This window comes from Mastomys coucha, chromosome X (genome assembly GCF_008632895.1).
Source record: "Mastomys coucha isolate ucsf_1 chromosome X, UCSF_Mcou_1, whole genome shotgun sequence".
NCBI classification, from domain to species: Eukaryota; Metazoa; Chordata; class Mammalia; order Rodentia; family Muridae; genus Mastomys; species Mastomys coucha.
Genome location: NC_045030.1, coordinates 75,613,350 through 75,632,631, shown reverse-complemented (window position 1 = coordinate 75,632,631; position 19,282 = coordinate 75,613,350). Strand labels below are relative to the sequence as shown.

General features: G+C 48.8%; 1 protein-coding gene across 4 annotated transcripts in view; it reads left to right on the top strand.

The window, feature by feature from the left end:
• Nucleotides 1-2,123: 2,123 nt before the first annotated feature.
• L1cam (L1 cell adhesion molecule) overlaps nucleotides 2,124-19,282 on the top strand; it is a 25,942-nt gene continuing 8,783 nt past the window's right edge. For 2 of the 4 annotated variants that reach the window (XM_031364204.1, XM_031364198.1), the window contains exons 1-11: nucleotides 2,125-2,304; nucleotides 11,895-12,083; nucleotides 14,754-14,768; nucleotides 15,622-15,727; nucleotides 15,967-16,166; nucleotides 17,225-17,347; nucleotides 17,442-17,612; nucleotides 18,246-18,357; nucleotides 18,482-18,666; nucleotides 18,824-18,955; nucleotides 19,094-19,237. In XM_031364204.1, coding sequence (XP_031220064.1) covers nucleotides 12,008-12,083; nucleotides 14,754-14,768; nucleotides 15,622-15,727; nucleotides 15,967-16,166; nucleotides 17,225-17,347; nucleotides 17,442-17,612; nucleotides 18,246-18,357; nucleotides 18,482-18,666; nucleotides 18,824-18,955; nucleotides 19,094-19,237 — 1,264 coding nt within the window. In that variant the 5' untranslated portion in view covers nucleotides 2,125-2,304; nucleotides 11,895-12,007. Of the gene's footprint in view, nucleotides 2,305-11,894; nucleotides 12,084-14,753; nucleotides 14,769-15,621; nucleotides 15,728-15,966; nucleotides 16,167-17,224; nucleotides 17,348-17,441; nucleotides 17,613-18,245; nucleotides 18,358-18,481; nucleotides 18,667-18,823; nucleotides 18,956-19,093; nucleotides 19,238-19,282 lie in introns of all 4 variants that reach the window. The other 2 variants (XM_031364223.1, XM_031364213.1) reach the window with 2 other exon arrangements.

Below are 19,282 nucleotides of genomic sequence, written 5' to 3'. Positions count from 1 at the left end.
ATCCCAGTATTGTGAAAGCTGAGGCAGGATAGTGAGTATGAAACCAAACAAAAACACAGAGACTGCCAGGTAGTAGTGGCACACGCCTTTAATCCCAGCACTTGGGAGGCAGAGGCAGGTGGATTTCTGAGTTTGAGGCCAGGTCTACAGAGTGAGTTCCAGGACAGCCAGGGCTATACAGAGAAACCCTGTCTTGAAAAACTAAAATAAATAAATAACCAAAAAGGAAAAAAGACATAAAAATTATTTTTAATCATGTGCTTGTGTATGGGTATGTGCTGGTGCCTAAGAGGGTGAGGCTCTCCTGGGATCTGGAATTATAAGCAGTTGTGAGTTGCTTGATAAAGATGCTGTGAGTTGAACTCCTTGTTGATCACTTTGAAGAATTGCACATGTTCTTAGCTGCTAAGCCATCTCTCTCTAGCCTCTGTGGTTTGTTTGTTTGGTTGATTTTTCGAGACTTAAAAGACAAAGATTTTTGAGAGATGAAATAAAACTTGTGTCTAGGCATAGTGAACAACTATAATCCCAACACTCAGCAGACTGAGACAGGGGCGTGTAGGGTTAAAATGAAACTCAGCCACAGAGTGAGTTCCAGAACAGTATCAACCCTAGACTAGGTCCAGTTGGTGTGTAGTCTGGCAGTAAGGTAGTGGAGAGAGCAGCTGGAGAGGAGAGGCCAATTTTGTGGCCTATCGCTCTTACATCAGTACAGTCAAGAAACTGATCTTAGTTCAGTGCCTCATGGAAAATACCATTCTCTGCCCAGCTAAAAAGGCCCCTGACTTCATGACCTAGCTGCGTGGTTAAGTCTCCTCTGCTGTCTCCTGAAGATTTGAACCAGTAAAGCTTCATGAGTACTGTTGGCAGCTTCATTCTGAATCCATCTGAACCAAGTGGCAGGCCTACTGTAGAAGGAGTAGTGTCCTCTGAGCTCTCTGCTTAAGCCTCCACCTTCATTCAGATGACTCTTCCTAAAGACTCCATCAAACACCATCCAGACCTTCATAGAGTGCTAACAGGCACCCCCAAGTTTTTCTTTCAGGAGAAAGGAAGCTGGCAGGAGGTGATCATATGAGGAGGGAGACCAGGCCAGAGTGCCAAAAGTGTTTTCATGGGATCAGGGCATTGTACCACTGGGGGAGTGTTGGCAGGTTGAGCAGAGGACCTACAGAATGCTTCACTGAGTAACAGGCATGCTCATAAAAATACCATACCTACCAGGGCTGCAATCTGCCATCTGGGCCCTAGGCCTTCCTTGCCCTGCAGCTTTAGCTAGCTGGACTCACTTTGGAATTCCAGCCCCCTCCGCTTCGCCTCGCTTGGGAGGTCACAGCCATGAGCCTGGGAGAGGGCGCCACTGGGAAGAGCTCCTTTCCAGAAGCTTTCCCCATAGGGCTGTAAGGAGAGTAGGGGTGGACAGGAAAGGTCAGAAAGAGGCCAATCCCGAGGACAAAGAAATAAGGCATTGAGCAGGAGAGAAGTGGGAGGAAGATCAGGAGTAGGGGGTTTCAGGTCGAAGGGCGCCCTCCGAACTTTTCCTTTTAGCCTAATCTGGGACCTAGTGTTTAGTAGGAACTGTATGGTGTGCAGAAGTTTATGCCTCGCCACACCCCCTTCGCAGGCTGGGGACTCAGGTTCAGGCGCACATCCCTGAAGGACACTGGCCTAGCGTCCTGGCTGGGCAGGGGTTCCAAGAGGAGCTCGAGGTCCAGCGTTCTGCCCTGAGAGTGCAGAGACATTCAAACACATGACCAAGGCGCGGCCTGGACCTAATGGTATATGAATGCCTATTACTAGCCAGAGCCCTCAAAGGCCAAGTGGAGGCGAGGTAATCTGGTTCCCATCTGGATCCTCTCCCCACTGTCCAGCCCCGGGATCCTGAGAATACTTATGCAAATACAAGCCTCAAGGGCAGCGAGGATCCCTGATGGTGAGGTGGGGTCACTCTCATCTCGGGGATTCCTGGACTGCTGGAGCTTCTGAAGAAGACCCCCACGAAGTCCCTATCACGCGCGGGGCTCTACGGCCAGGCTCAGATGAAACAAGGAACAAGGGTGTGGCGAGGCGGGGCCTACTGCGGGGGAGGTGATCTCACTACCTCCCCCTCCCTCTTCCTCCCCTACTTCCCTGCTCACGCTGCCCCGCCCGCTGCCGCTGCCGCCGCCGCCGCCGCCGCCGCCGCCGCCGCCGCCGCCGCCGCAGCAGCAGCAGCAGCAACAACCGCGCAGGCATCGGCATAGCTGGGTAGTGGGTCCGAGGTCAGCGTGCACAGAGGCTGAGCTGGCAACCCGAGCGGTGCAGGTAAGGCGGGCTGGTTTGTCCTCTTGGCCGCAGCAGCAACCCTCTGCGTTCCAGACCCAGCCCGCCTCGGGCTCAGGAGGAGCGGGCTTCGTGCCTCCTCGGTAGGAAGGCTGGAGCCCCACCCATGCATGCTAGGCACTGGGCTCTGAGCACTGCGGTCTGGAATGGGTTTGGAGAAAGTGGCTAGGTGCCAGAGCCAGACAGGTGAGGGGTAACTGGGCGGCTCCCCAAATGCATGCTTAGGGAGGGGCACGGGAGTGGTCAGGCAGGTTCTGTATGGGCAAGTGGGTCTGAAGTTGGCATATCCCTGTGGGTCTATGCATGTGTGAGGAAGGAAATGTGAACCCAGCGGAATGTCCATCTAACCCAGTCGACCTCTGTGGGGTGTGGCTCTGGGCGTGGCTGTTCCTCATCCGGATTCTAAAGGCCTGATTGCAGATGGGGTTGGGGGAAAAGCCAGTGTCTAGCATGGTGTGGAGGAGATTGAGCGGAGCTCCTCCGATAGTAGTAGGAGAATAAGGAACAGGGATGGGCGCTGCCTGCCCCTCCACCCCAAATTGTGGAGGGGGCTTTGTTCTTTACCTCATCCTTTCCAAATTCCCTCTGAGGATCCCCTCAAATGCACTGCAAAACCAGTCTCCTCTCAGGCACAGAACCTCCCTTAGGTTCTTTAGCCAATAAAGGCTACACTAAGAGAGATGGATTTGAGCACCCACTGACATGCCTGTGGGTGTACATGGGTGTGGACCATGGGTCCATCAGGTAAAAATAAGAGAAGAAGGTCCTTATTGGCTTAGGACCAGGGACTTCTGGAAGCAAGGTGCCCAGGACTCTTTCTGTAGAGACTGGAGCAATTTTAGACATTGCTTTATACTCTCTGTTTAATTATGGGAGGAGGGACGTTTCCATATCCTATTCCCTTCTATCTGGTTCAGTTTTAGGGTGTTGATTGGCAGGGATTAAAAAGAACAACAGATATAACCCACTGCTCCTGATCTAGTGTCTAGAACCCCTAATTCATCTGTCTCAGGGAGGCAGGACCACCATCTGTCTGGGGGCCTGGCACCCCTTTCAGGTAGATGTCGTGATCCTGATTAATGCAACTTCAGTGGTAGCAGGTTACTAGCAGCCCAGTGTTATCTTTGCTGACTCACATGGCTCTTGTGATGAATAGATCCAGCAGCCTTTCTTCCAACCTTTACGGTCCTTTAGTAGGGTAGCTAGGGTGGGGCTTGCCCAGGGCCTCAGCTCTGATGGGCTCCTTGCTGCAGATGGTGGGACTTGATAACCCTAGCTTTTCACCTAGCCCAACATCTATGCAGCACTGTATATACTTACTTACCATTAGGCACTAATTCTTCAGTCACCTTCAAGGATCTGTGGCCACATGGCGAATGAATTGGTGACAGGGCTGGGACTGGGAACTCCCCACTTCTCTGCCTCCTTGCTGTATTCCAATGTCTGTCACTCTCTATTATTTTTGTGTGTACAATCCCCAAAGCAATATATCTTGTTACAATACATTTGAAAAACACAGGAGCAACTTATTGAAATACTCTTGAAATAGAGAACAAAAGAAATTAGGAATCGCCTGTGATCTGATTACGGAGGAAGGGGAGACACATTCGACATTCATCACAGCACAGCACTCCTGGATAGCTACTACCTACTCCCAAGAGACTCCTCCCCCAGTGCCCAGCCTCTAGCTTTCTGCAAAGCACCATGCTCAGACATGGGGGCTGTTCACAGAATGACTGCCCAGGGACTGAGCAACTATGGATGGGTAGCCATTTGCTAGATAGATTTTCACTGCTGAGTGCCTGCTTGGTCCAGACCGCACATGTAAGTAACCAGTCAACAATGCCATCCTTGTCCCTTTGAAATACAGATTTCCCTTTAATTTCCTTCATGATAATTTGAAGGGAAAAAGGAAGGCAGTGAAGGAAGGCTAGCAGACTGGGGAGTCCTGTTACGCTCCCCAGTTGGCTTCTTCTAAGACTGTACTCTTCTGTCACTGAAGGATAGCTACTTTCCATGAGAAGCACTTTCCATGATTGACTAGGCAGGGTGAAGGGGACATATTGGCTCTTGCCCAGTTCAATGACCAAGATAGTCAGGCCCTCACCTATTTTGAGCTTTAGCCCCCACTCCTTTCCTTTCCTTTCCTTTCCCTTTCTTTCTTTTTTTCTCTCTCTTTCTTTCTTTCTTTTCTTCTTTCTTAATGATTTTTAATTTTTTTGAGACAGCCCCTGGCTGTTCTGGGGTGCTCTCTTTAGACCAGGATGGCTTCAAACTCAGAAATCACCTGCCTCTGCCTCACAATTTCTTTCTAATTTTTGAGACATGGCTTCACTCTGTAACTCTGGATGATCTAGTACTCACTATGTAGCTGAGGCTGATCTCATGCTCAAAGCAACCCTCATGCCTCAACCTTTCCAAATGCTGTGCCACCACACCAGACGTGAGCTTCAGCTTTGCTGGTTATCACATGAGGAGTGGTGGTTCATTGATGTATGCAATATCTCTTTCACTGCAAATGGTACCAACCAAAATGCCAACAACTAGGTGCTCCTCTGGTCTGTGAGGGTGACATGAACTTGCAAGAATGACCTAGCCCAATGATCCTATCACCACATGTGTCCATGGTGTAGAGTAGAATTGAGGTCTCATTTAGAGATGCCAGGCCTCCCTTTATGGACAAGGTGTGAGGGGGTGCCATGTAGTTTGGCTCTGGGAGTGCGTCTGAATTTCAGGACTAGTGTCCCAAGCTAGCAGTGTCTTTGCCCAGTCACCTGTTCCCAAGATGGGGAAGGCTTAGGTCCCTGTCTGGGGCCAACTGGAATGGGCTCTCATTAGCCCCATCCCATGGGTCTATAACCTTTCCATCTGTCACTTGCTCTAATCTGGTCATCTTTTTCTGCTTTCCCAGGCTCCTTGCATCCCCCTAACATTGTTATCCTCTCACTGGGACATTCTCTTTCTTCCTCATTTGTCCATAGAAGGTGAAGATGCAGCCTTTCCCTCCTGTCCTCTCCTCTGTCTTCCCTCCTGCCTGCCCCTGTCTGCCCACTCCCCCTTCCAGTTGGTACCCTTTACTCTGTCTGATTGCCCTTTTGTTTATCTTGTATTTCTTTGCCCCACCCTGTACTTCCCCTAAGGTATTTCCCTCTCTCAGTAATTTCTGATGGCTATGAGTTTGGCACAGAGTTGCTAGTCCTCATAATAGGGGTGAGCTTTAGTGTACCTCAGATGTCTCCATGTCCCTGAATTGGGCTTAGACATTTCCATATGGCCTTGCCTGACTTGCAAGGTAGAGAGGAGCATCTGATGACCACCCTGGCTGCTTCCCAAATATCAACAGGGTCTTTGTGGCTTCCTAAAGGCTGTGGTTGGAGAGAGAGGGAGGAGTCAGAGGAGGGTGAGAGTTCTTTTGCCAAGGGGAGGATCTGCTCCGCTTGCCTTTCTAGGAGCTTTTCTTTGTCCACTGCCCCCTACCCAAGGTCCCAGGAGCTTGACACAGCTTTTCCACGCTAAAAAGCTGCAAGGCCACTCCATTTCCACTCAGCAACTTGTGCTACTAGTCCGTGGCACCTAAACCCAGTAGCAGCAGCTTCGTGAACCAGCAGGTGGGTGGGGCAGGAAGGTTGTAGAATATGCACTTGGCCATGGGGGACTTTGGAATCTGTCTGTCGAAATTTTGGTCTGAAGATAGAATTTGAAAGATGAGGACTTTCTCTTTATGAGCTCCCTCCCTTCTCAGAACTCCAGTATAAAGCATTCAGTGTCAGGCAGAAATGGGGGGGTAGCCCTAGTTTGGAGGTCTGCATGAGAAAGTTGGGTTGCTGGGAAGCTTTGAGCCTGTGTGTGTGTGTTCTAGAATTTTTATTTGCATGTGTGAGGCTCATGTATTTGGTCATAAGTCTGTACTTGTGTAACTTCCATTAGTCTTGTTTGCTTGTATTAGGCTCCTGTTTGGTTGTCTATGCATATTTGTATATCTGTGTGTATATTCTTCTTGTGTCTACATGGGTCTCTTCAGTGGCTCTAACAGAGTCTATGATGGGAAGGGTGGAACTGGGGTGGTGGCTGGCTAATGCAGCACTGATTCTTGTGGGGGGCAGAGTTTGCCTATTCCCTTGGGTCCCCTCCCCAGATGGCTTCGTTCATGCCTTAGGAATGCTTAGGCCATAGGGAGGACAGAAGCACCATTGTCCACTCCCAGGCTTCCTGTGCCTCTTCTGCCCTTTAACCCTTTGGGAATAGAAGCCCAAAGGGTCTGGTCTGCTGGGGGCCTGACAGTGTCTGAGCCACTTCCAGGAGTCATTTTGGAATCGAGACAAGCCAGCTGCTGCTATGTTCATCACATTCACCTCCTCTAGTTCACATGGATTGCCTATTTGTTTGATGGTCCCTTAAGCCCCTCAGTGTGAGGCTCATCTTACCTGACTCATGAAATCCAGGGCCAGGAGAGTCCTGATACCTGCTACTGCTTTGTGGCTCTGCTTTCAGTACTCTGGAAAGCTGAATCTTGGTCTGTGCTCTGTTGGGGTGAATTCTGGCTCCATCTTGGTCTCTATCACCCCTCAGAACAGAAACAGAGCCATTGCTGTCCATAAGCTCTGGCTGGAGAGAGAGAGACCTTTGTGTGCCTTTGGTTAAGATTTGTGCTAGCAGTGAGGGGACAAAGAAACCCAGCCTGTCTCTGAGTCCAACAAGAAAAGCAGTTAGCCGTCTCTTAAATTGACTACTTGGATGAAGTGATATTATATGAGTCTTACAGGGAAGGCTTCAGGCTGAGGGGAACCCAAGTAGAAGGGCAGATGGGTTGTTTGGGTCAGGCCTGCTCCATGAAGATATGCTGTTGCTTACATGGGACTTCCTCATGCCTGTCCTTCCAATGCTCCACTACCTACCTTCTACATTTGCTTAGCAAATAAACCCTTCCCCAGGGGACAGAATGGCTTGGAGACCATCCTTGACCAGGCCTCTGGTTCTATAGGATCCAAGCAGAAACAAATTAGGATGTTAGAGGAGCTTTTGGCAGCTTCCGGAGCCTCTACACCATTTCAAACCCCACCCCTACTGAGTGCCCATGGCAGCTCCGTACACAGTTCAGTTCTGGGCCTCAATTTTGTCACTTGTCAAATGGAGCTAATAAGGATGAAATGAGTCTGTGGAAAAGTGCTTAGAAGAGTCCCTGGTAGGTGGTAAGCACTATGAGTTCACTTAAGAAAATGGAGCTGACAGAGATCATGGTTGAGGGAGTGTCAAATAGAACCAGCCAATGATGAGGACCCTCCCTCCCTTCCTCACAAAGGGTTAACCTCCATCTGCTCCCTTTCCATCATTTAAGAATAGTCCTTAACAGGTGAGCCTTAGTTGCCTTGGAGACAGAAGCCTCAAGCAGGATGAGGGGGCTGGGATAAAGAAGGCTGAGACTGAATGGGATATACTCTCTTCAATCTTCCCTTAAGGAGGAGGTAGAGAGAGGAGTCTTCTGGGCTTTCAGATACCTGTAGGGGCTTTCTCAAGCAGTCTTCTTTATGTATTATCTAAATAACCCAAAAGGCTACAACAAGGCTTCCCCCACTTTTGCTGTCAGGCTCCATTACCATAAAAACCCAACAGCCATAACCTATTTGGTTGGGAGAAAGCCTTAAAGGGGAATAGTGAATAATGTTTAGGTGACACTGATACCTTCATGTCACTATCAACAGAATACCAAATGTCTTCTTTCTCCCAGGCCTGAGGGATAGGTACCTGCCACCCATTCTGTCCCTGATACATACCCAAAACACTAACCCCCCAGTACTGCCTCCATTCTGGTCTGATGCCATTTCCCTAGACACTGAGTAGGAAGCTTGAAGATTATTTGATCCACCTTTGAAGGGCTCTCTTCCTGCTTCTTTTTTAGAAAGATGAGCAGTGGCAGTCCTGGAGCTGGTTAGGAATGTGTTCTAAGTGCATTTGCAGGACAACCTTGGAGTGTGTGTGTGTGTGTGTGTGTGTGTGTGTGTGTGTGTGCACATGCACACGTGCTCAGAGGTTGAAGCAATGACTCTAAGTCTTAGCCAGGTACCATGACCTCTCAGACCCTTCCCTGGCAATTGGCTTTGCTTGCAATGCAGCACTGATGACAGTGACATGGTGTGGTGTAGACAAGAGGATTCCCCCATGGGACTCGGGCAGGACACAGAATGGCCAAGGCGAGGCACCTTAAAAGCTGTTACTGAGCCTTGTCCTGTGGTTTTGACTCTCATCTCCTGGTCCTAACTCTCCTAATGCTTGTTATACCTGTTTTTCTCCCTGGCCATATAAGATTTGCCACAATGTGGGTAGGATGACTAGAGGCTGGCTTTACTTGGGAGTATTCTCACTTTTGTCTTACACTCCACAACTGTGGTCGGTGTACACAATGAGAGGTGTACATGATTGGTACACACACACACACAGGCGCACACACACACACACACACACACACACACACACACACACACTGTCGTGCTTGTGATTTTTTGTGGCTGCCTATTCTGTTCCAGTCTGCACTCAGCAGCAATCTTGGAAAGATCTCCTGAGCTTCTCTAGGGACTTCTCCCTCTCATAACCGTCCTCTCTGAACCTCTACTTGTTCTCTGGCACATGTGCATTAGCCAACCGTGAATCATTTATTTTATCTTACAACTGTGATTTTATCTTACTTCCTGCTCCAGTGCCAAAAGTGAGCAGGGGCTTACCACTGTCATTGTGGTGCTTTGTCTCTCTGGCCTCAGTGCTCAGCATCTCTACTTCCCAGCCCTGCTTCTGGACCCAGATTGACCTCCAAGCAAAGAAACCCCTACACTGACACAGACTCATTGTCTCTTTATTCCCCCAACCCTTGCCTGGCACCTTTCCCTCCCCAACCCACCCAGGAACTGGGACTTCTGCAAAGGGAGGTAGCAGTGGCCTGCATGCAAGTGCACACAACTACCCCCACCCTTCTCTCTCTGCACTGCTTTTTGCACCTATCTCTCATCCTTTGTATTCCTTTTTATTTTTCCCCCATCCCTACTGCCCAGCTCTCTGTTTCTATATTTCTCCATCTTATTTATCTTTTGGCTATCTAGTCTTCTAACAACTGTCTTTGTCATCTCTTCCCAGCCCCCTAACCCTGCTTCTGACTCTCCTGCTTCCTCCTGCCTTTTTCTCACTCTGTCTGTCACCCTTGGCAGGCTGGGCTTTGGCTCCATCTGTAGAACACTTACCACCCCCCCCCCCTTTTGCCCTCAATAGTGTTGATGGGGGGTCAGGGCCTGCTGAGCTAACAACCTTAGCTCTCTCTATAATTGCCTGAGGAATGGTGAGAGATCAGAGACCCAGCAGCAGTAGGAAGAGAGACAGAAGAGACAGCCCCCCCATCTGTCAAAGGCTTCTCAGTCTTCTGGCTCCTTCATGCCTGTCTCTGAGTGTCCAGACCAGTGGCAAGACAGATAACAAATAACACTAGGAGACATAAAAATAAATTGAATGTGCAGTTATTAAGATAGATGCAGGATGGGACATACTCAAGATAACACAATATTCCCACCCCTGGCTCCTCACTTTGCATGTATACCAAACCTTCTGGAATCATAGGTTTGGAAAAAAATGAGGAAGTGGCTTGATAGAAATCACCAGTTCAACACATAGAGAATCAAAGCATCCTCCCAGACAGGACAGTCCTTTGAGCTTTCCTTGCTCCAGGCCCCACCCCACCCCCACCTCAGACCAGGGCTCAGAGCTCTCAAGGCTGTTGTTTGATCCCTTGCTCTCTGATCTAAGTCTCCCACTGCTTCCTACAGGCCTTGAAGTCAAGACTAAGGCTGCCTGGGGCTGCCTGGCCCTGCTATCACTAGCTTTGTTGGGGGAAGTGTTGGTAAAACAAAACCAGTGTTCTATCCTGGGCCCCAGCTTAGCTCTTGAAGGTTTGGACTGATCATCTGTTTTCCACTTCCTACTGTTTAAATCATTCCCTTGGCCTCCAGGCCAGCTATGTTGACCTACTCTGGTGCTCTACCACCCTCAACAGCTTTGGAGGGGAAAGCTGCAAGTTGACTGCTAATCTCAGATCACCCCCTTGGGTGAAATTGATTTGTGACTTCTGACTTCCTCTTGATGGAGTTCAAATACCTTAACATGGCATTCTAGGACTTTTGACCTTCCTTTTGGGTGTTTTAATCTTTCTTTTATATTTATTAATTTGTGTGTTTATGCCAGGATGCTTACTTGGAGATCAGAGAATAATTTGTTCAAATCAGTTCTCTCCTTACAGTATGTGGGCTCCAGGGAGCAAACTGATGCTATCTGGCTTGATGGCAAGCATCTTTACCCACAGAACCATCTTATCAGTCCCATTTACTTGCTTTTGAAACTTAGGTGTTCTAGATGAGGCACTCTACTTTGATAAGATCCTGGTTGGATGAATTTATTGAGGGCATCCAGATTAGGGTTCACGGCATCTAACTCAGTTACCCAACAACACTAGCTCTTCCTTTGTCTGTTCATTTGATCATCACCTTTTCTTCTTCCGTGTCTTTTATTGTGTCAAAGTGCCCTGTTTTCATGGAAGCCTATTTCTTCTCCTAATCCTTGTCTGGACTCCAAGTCTCTGGGCCCCACTACATCCAGGTGAACATACTTGGAATGATTTATGCTTGAAGTCGATACATCTAGCAGTTGAACTCTGAAGACTCAGCAAAAGACAGGTGCTGAGACTACCAGATATGAGAAGTGTTTTGGGAAATGTCCCAGAACTTTACATGACCCTGGCATGGAACGTGTAACAATAGGAAGGACATAGCTCCCACTGTTGCCCTCTTAGGGCTGAAGAGTAGCAAGGAAATGCTTTTTTTTTTTTTCTCTCTCTCTCCCAGTTCTTAAGAGCAGGCTTTATTTTTCATCCTCTCTTCCTTTTCTTGAGCCTATTCAATGAAATGCAGCTGTCTTGGGCTCATTTTCTCCTTTCCTACCCTGTTCCCCAAGTCTCCAGCTTATAGGTGCAGATAGCTCCCAGGGATCAGTCAGCTCTTGGAAAGATAACAATGAAACTACAAGGAATGTTCTTTACATTCATGTGTGTGAGCTAGCATCACAAGGATTTATCCTCCACAGGCACTTTCAGACACACAAAAAGCTAGTAGCAACAAACTGATTGTTCTACACACACATCAATGTATCCATGCATAAATACTCCCCACATGTAGAGCAGATCTGCATCTATACACAGGCCCTTGGACACCTGCTCACAGGTATCTCAACACACACATACCCTGAGGGTACCCACAGGGGAGTTAATTGTGGTATCAAGTTGATGCTGGAGAGGCAGCTGGCAGAAAGGCACAAACCAAAAGAAGGGAATAAAAAGGAATCTGGAGTCCCAACCAAGCTGATCTCTTAAAGGTTTCTCCTTCCAAGGTGGAATTGCTTGTGTAAAGGTTAGGGTGGAGGAAATGGAGGGTAGCTAGCCAGCTGGGGACAGGGCCAAGATCTGGGCCTAGATGTTAGTCACTAATGGCTGCCCCATCCACTCTCTTCCTCTCTCCTCAACCACCTTCCCTCCTCCCTTCTCTCAGTACCCACCCACCCCCCCTACTGTCAGCAGCTACCGCTGGAAACCAATCACCAGCAGGAAGGTGAGTGGAATCTGGCCAGTTGTGCTGCACCGAGCTGCTGAGCTGACGGGAAGATGGTTGTGGCGCTGCGGTATGTGTGGCCTCTCCTCCTCTGCAGCCCCTGCCTGCTTATACAGATTCCTGACGAATGTGAGTAACTGGAGGGAGCTTCAGCACTTCCTACCACTGCTGTGCTGAGATCTCTTCTTTATCTTTTACCTCTTCACTTTCTCCCATTTTTAACCCTCACTTCTTCTGTAGCGTGGGGTGGGCAAGAGTTACCCAGGACTCTCTTTACATTTAGAAGGGTCAGGAAGAAAGTGTGGGGAGTATCAGCACCTTGGACAGGAACATACATGCTTCCAGTACCACGGACAGCAGACAGTGGGAAAAAACAAAAACAAAAACAAAAACATCCTTCTGGCCCCTTTCCTCTGCTCTCCTTTAGCATCAACACCCTTTCCAAACTCACTGTCTTCTCTGCTTTCACACCCCATGAATATGCAAGCCAGGAGAATGGGCAATCCTAAGATCTCAGGCCCTGGGTAGTCTTGTCTTTTAACTGAATCAGGAAAAGACACCTTGAAAACACCAGGACTTGACTCAACAGCTTTCTGAATTCCTTTGGGGGTGTAATTATTTGGAGGCATTGGGAAAAGGGCTGGAACATGTGTCTGTGATGCTTGGAGGGATGTTACAGGTAAGTGTGTGGCTACTGTGGAGTGTAGCTATAGTAGAACTAGGCTTTTGAGTTGGCTTGTTCATTTGTGTGTATGATATGTGTGTTTTAACTGAGTAGATGACTGTTGCTATATATGATTTTAATTTCCTATTTCAGTAAGTTTGTGAGTCACTCTAACTTATTTAGAGGTCAGGTTTGTGAAAGTATTTGCCTATAACGTTTCTTTGTAGTAGAATTGGTATATAGGTGTATAGGTGAGTAGAGCATGTTTGCATATGAAAGGTATGTTTACTGTGATGAGATTTCCATCCAAGTTTCAGCAAGAGTTGTAGGCACACTGCACTAAGTGGTTGTCATCCTGTAGGAAAGCATTTCAGAGAGTACCATATACAATGGTGTTTATGCATATTGAGTTACTAGGCTTTAATCCTTGTCCACTTTGCTATCTTTATTTCTGAACCTGGACATAAAGAGAGGCAAGCTCCAGAGCAGGGGTGGGGAAGGCTGCCAATGAGTTAGAGCCAAGAGAGGTGAACTTGAGAGGCACTTGACATCAGGGTAGAGCAAACGTAGGAGGAGGTCAAGAGAGATTGATGTCACAGAGGTTAAGGCTACTCCTTAGACACACATAGAGATTCCTACACCCATTCCTTATCTTCAGAGATGCTTAGGGACATACAAGTGTGCTTGGAATATGAAACAGACACTTGTTCTAACTAGGCACAGAGATATGAATGGGATGGCACACACCAACAGAAATACACACTGGTGATTTACACTTAAAGGAGCAGTTATCTATACAGAAATCAAGGAATAATTGTCTATACAGACATGGGGGATGTATAACACAGCACTGTGCACTGAGATGCAAACACACACCTATTAAGGCCCAGGTATACACATATACACCAACAGATACTGGATATGCACATTCCAGGGCATCCACACATGTGCCAGACCCTAACTTTTACATATTCATAGATATATAGTGGTCCTTCTTCCTTCTCTGTCTTTCACTTGTTTTTCTGCTTCCTAATCTAAAATGCCAAGGCCTTATGCTGGGTATCAGCCTGCCCTGCTGCCAGATGGGCTGGCCCATCTTGCCTGGGTGTGTCTCTTGTGTGGTGGGGGCAGGGTGAATTTAGAAAAAAAGTGGCAGTGAAGACAAATAGCTAGGCCAGAGACCAGAGCAGCTCTGAGGCTGCCCCGGGTAATGCCCAGTCCTTGGTACTGAGTCTGAGATGATGCAGCAGGCAGACATGCTGTCTGCCTATTGAGACCTGCCCTCCATTTCTCCTTTGCCAGCCTCTCCAGGTTCCTTTGTCTCTCTTCTTGTTTCTTCCACTGAGTTGATTCCCCTTATTCTGTCACTCTCTTGCTCTCAGATTGACTTCTCTCCAGATCATAGACCTCTGTGTTTTTCCTAGGGAGTCCCTTTTTTCTCTTCTGGGAGCCTTATGCTGAAGCTGAAGTCTGCAGAGACAAAGCTTTCAGAGCCAACCCAGTGTTTTTGTTCCCTCCTCTCCCCTTTCTCCATTCCTTTGCTGCTCAGTTGAGTCCTGGGGTTGGGGCAGCTCCTCTGCCCCAGGGAGCTTGATGGTCTCCTGGGAGGAAGGAAGGAGAGGATGGGTGGTACAGGTCCAGAGGGATATGGAGACTCAGATGCTGGTGGGGCCTTTGGGAGGGATGGAGGAGGAGGGGTGACAGGCTCTGAAGGCTGGGCCTTCCTAATTGAAAACACTGAGCTGCACTAATTGGATTAGGAGGGAAGTGGACTGGAGCAGAGGAGGGCACCAGTTGCCAGGCTGCCTCCAAATCTTCCAAGGCATCTTGGGAGAAGAGTTTTGTTTTGTGAGCCTTACCCAACCTTGCCAGGGGCTATAACAACACCCTTTACTAAAGACAAAAGTTCTATATTTCTGAGCTTACAAATCCTGGGGCTGTATCTGGTGAAGTCTTTCTTGTTGGACATTGTGCCATCCAGGGATTCTGTCCAGTGCCCTTGAATTTCCATAACATTTCCATGTCTCTTCTCCATGGGAGGTTGCTCCAGTATGCTTCTCCTCCTGCCATCAGGCCCTATTGGGACTGCTCTCAGCATTTCTCTCCCTTCTCTCCCTTGCTGTCTGGATTCTCAGATAAAGGACATCATGGTAAGTTGGAGGAGTGGGAGAGCATACTTAAAGGCCACAAACAGGGAGGGGGAGGGGCCTTGGGCTGAGCCAGCACATCTTTGTTCTGTATATTGGAGAATACTTACTTTTTCTGTAAGTGAGTGTGGTTGGGGCTTTTTTGGCTTAGGTCCCTTGTCTCTTGTCCCTTTAACTCAATCCAGAGGCTCCTCTTGGCTTCTTCTCTCACCTGAGTTTAGCATCTTTGCTCTGTCTCTGTTTCTGTTGGAATTTCTGTCATTCTCACACTGTTTCTGTCTATTGCTGTCACTCTGGTGCTATCTCTTCCCACTAGGAATTGCTCCTTTTGGGGGTGGGGTATTAAAGACAGGGTTTCTCCATGTAGCCCTGGCTGTCCTGGAACTCTGTAGATCAGGCTGGCCTAGAATCCAGAGATCTGTCTGCTCTGCCCCTTGAGTGCTGGGGTTAAAGGTATGTGCCACCACAGCCTGACTGGAGTTGCCCTTCTTGCTTTCTCTGATTTTTGTTGTCTCTTGAGTTTTTGTTCTATCTCTGTTATCCAAGTACTAACCAGGCCTACTTAGCTTCTGAGATCAGATTCATTTGGGGTAATATGGCCATAGACTATTCTCTCTGTGCCTTTGTCTGTCTTTCCCTGTCTGTCTCTTTCTTTCTCTAACTTCTATTGGTATCTTTTCTCTGTTCCTCATGTGTCCATTTCTGACTTCCTGTGTCTCTTAGGTTCTCTGTTTCCACATATGCTCACTGGCCATGGGCTTCTTAAGTGCCCTGTTATCCTCAGATTAAGACAGAGGTTGAGGCCATGGTATCAACCAAACATAAAATTTCCCCATTTTTCGTATTTTGTCTTCAGTGCTAGAGCCACCTGTCATCACAGAACAGTCTCCACGGCGCCTGGTTGTCTTCCCAACAGATGACATAAGCCTCAAATGTGAAGCCAGAGGCAGACCCCAAGTGGAGTAAGTGGCCCCCACCCTCTGACCCTCTGTTGATGACAGCTGACCTCAGCCTTTAGCCCTCAGGCCTCCCTGGGTCACCTAACTTCTGAGTCTAGAAGCCTCAGATCTGGGTTGTGACCCTGAGTCCCTGTCCACTCTGGGCCCACCAGCTGGGGTTCCCTGCCTTCAGGAACACTCACCCCTATCATTTTTCAGCATGTTTTGAGTGCTAGAACCTCTTATCCATGCTCTGCCCACAGGTTCCGCTGGACGAAAGATGGCATCCACTTCAAACCCAAGGAAGAATTGGGTGTAGTGGTGCATGAGGCACCCTATTCTGGCTCCTTCACCATCGAAGGCAACAACAGCTTTGCCCAGAGGTTTCAGGGCATCTATCGCTGCTATGCCAGCAATAAGCTAGGAACTGCCATGTCGCATGAGATCCAGCTCGTGGCCGAGGGTGCGAAGCACTGCAGGGCCAGGAAGGGCTTGGGGTACCTGAAAGGAAGGTCCTTAGATCCTGGGAGCTGAGTAGGGGTCTGACTGGCAACCACTGTCCCCTTAGCCGGTTGTGTTGTGATTGGGGTGCCTAGGTGCCCTGACAGCCCTCACCCCCCCCAGCTGTCTTCATTGTCCTTTCCTATTTTCCCCAGTAGTCTATCCACCCTTCCACCCTCTTTTTCCACTGAATTTATTGTTACCTCATTTTCCCTTCTTTCTATTTGTCTTTCTTGGTGCCTATCTTGTGATCACTGCTGGTGGGCTGTGGGGCATGGACTGGCTTGAATGAGTGAGTGACTGCTTCAGGGTCTACTTTGCCTTCCTCTCTGACCACCTGTCTCTGTCTGAGTCACTCCATGCCTTGGCCTTTATAGCTGCTGTTTCTGCCTGGGTTTTCCCCTTCCACTTTTTAGCTTATCTCTGTCATCTCTGCCATTTATCTTTTCTTGGTTTTCCCACTTTGGTCTCTGCTGCTTTACACTCCTTCTGCATCTCTAACTTGGCTTCTCCGTCCCTCTCATTCCTGGTTCCTATTTCTAGAGCTGTGTCTTTATATGTGTCATCCTTTCCCTGGGGTTTTCCCTCTGCATTCCATCCTCACTGAGTTTTCTGCCTCCTGAAGCACTCTCTTCTTCAGTTACCTTGGGAACCGTTGCCATGGTTTCCTGTGTCAAGATGATGGAAGGGTCTGTGGTTCCTGCATCCCTCCATAGCTCCCCTCCCCCACAGCTGCACCTCAGCCTCCCCCCACCATTCTTGTTCCTTCAAGGGTGGGTGGGAGAGCTGAGAATTGTTGTGGATTAACCCTTCTTGGTCAGTTGGCTTCCTGCTTACCATCTCTTTGCTGTGGGGCCCCCATCCCCATTATGGGCCTCAGAAACATCCAGAATTTTTGCCTCCCTTTATGTGAACTTCCATCTGGCCCCTTCACACCCTTGTGAATCACCATGACCTCCCCTCCTTCTTGTCTTCAACTGTTTTGATCAAGATGAGAATACCAGTCTCTGTCCTTTCTAGGTGCCCCCAAGTGGCCAAAGGAGACTGTAAAACCTGTGGAAGTGGAGGAAGGAGAATCAGTAGTTCTGCCTTGCAACCCTCCACCTAGTGCAGCCCCACTTAGGATCTACTGGATGAACAGCAGTGGGTGCCAGAAGGAGCTGCTGCCTGGAACATGGGGGTTGGGGGTCTTCTCTAACAGATTCCCACCTCCATCTCCTTGTCTCTTCTTCTGCAGAGATTTTGCACATCAAACAAGATGAGCGGGTGTCCATGGGCCAGAACGGAGACCTATATTTTGCCAATGTGCTTACCTCGGACAATCATTCAGACTACATCTGCAATGCCCATTTCCCTGGCACCCGGACCATCATTCAAAAGGAACCTATTGACCTCCGGGTCAAGCCCAGTGAGTCCCAGAAGCTTTGATAACCCAATCCCACTCTTTTCTTGACTTCCAGCCTGGTCCCCAAGAAAAGGGGCACACAACCACAAATGCCCTCAAAAGCAGCATGGCTCTCAACTGTACCCACTAAGACCCCTTCTGATGTGGTGAAGGCAGAGATGGGTGGATATGTTTTGTTTGGTTTTGGTTGGTTGATTGGTTGGTTGGTTGGTTTGAGACAGAGTCTCACTCTGTAGCCCTGGCTGGCTTGAAAGTTGCTATGCAGATCAGAATAGTCTCAGACTCACAGAAATCTGTCTACTTTCCTATTTCCCAGATGCTGAGATTGGAGTCATATGTTACCACATGTTGCTATGATACACTTTAAAAAGTAGTTTCACTCTGTAGATCAAGCTGGCCTTGAACTCATGTTTCTTCTGCCTTAAATTCATGAATGGATGCTAATGTGGCCACCACACCCATCAGGCATCTTTTTATTTTTCTGGAACTCAGGGCTTCTAGAATGTCAGGCAAACTTTCTACCACTGAACTATACTGCAGCCATTCTTTTTAATGTAGGAGCAAGCAGAGGCTTAGGGCCTTACTGGGTTGTCCAATTTCTCCAAGTCTGATGGCTCACTCCTTTTCTCCTGGTAGCCAACAGCATGATTGACCGGAAGCCACGTCTGCTCTTTCCCACAAATTCCAGCAGCCACCTGGTAGCCTTGCAGGGCCAGTCATTGATCCTGGAGTGCATTGCTGAGGGATTGTGAGTGTGGGCTTCTAGGGTGAAGGGTTGGTGCTCCCTGGCCCCCAACAGGTTTATGCCTCAGGACTGAGTGGTTTTATTGCCTCTCCCTTCTCTTCTCCCTTGGCACTGTAACCCTGGGCAGCCCTACACCCACCATCAAGTGGCTGCACCCCAGTGACCCTATGCCAACAGACCGTGTTATCTACCAAAACCACAACAAGACCCTGCAGCTACTCAATGTGGGCGAGGAGGACGATGGCGAATATACCTGCCTTGCTGAGAATTCGCTGGGCAGTGCCCGGCATGCCTACTATGTCACTGTGGAAGGTATGGACATGGCACATCCTTTCCTGGCTACCACAGGCTCCTCAGAATGGCTTTCAGGGATGATGGCCTGCAATGTCCACTGTCACAGGAGAAAGCAGGGCCTGCACTTAGGGCCAAAGCAGGTTTCAGGCTCAGGTTGCTTTTTCTTCCTGTTCAGCTGCCCCATACTGGCTGCAGAAGCCCCAGAGCCATTTGTATGGTCCAGGAGAGACTGCCCGCCTAGACTGCCAAGTCCAGGGTAGGCCCCAACCAGAGATCACCTGGAGAATCAACGGAATGTCTATAGAAAGTAAGCATGGCCTCAGCAGTGGTTGGGTGTGTAGGACGTACAGGAAAACATCAAGGGGAGGAAGAGGAGGGTGAAGAGGGCTTTCAGCAAAGCTCAATGTTCTAACCTGAGCCTTTGGGCCCTGCCTGTTGCATGCAGAGGTGAACAAGGACCAGAAGTATCGGATTGAGCAGGGGTCTCTGATCCTGAGTAACGTGCAGCCAAGTGACACAATGGTGACCCAGTGTGAAGCCCGCAACCGGCATGGGCTCCTGCTAGCCAATGCCTACATCTATGTTGTCCGTGAGTGCAGTGACCTTATCTCCTGCCTGCCTTCCTTTCTTTCTT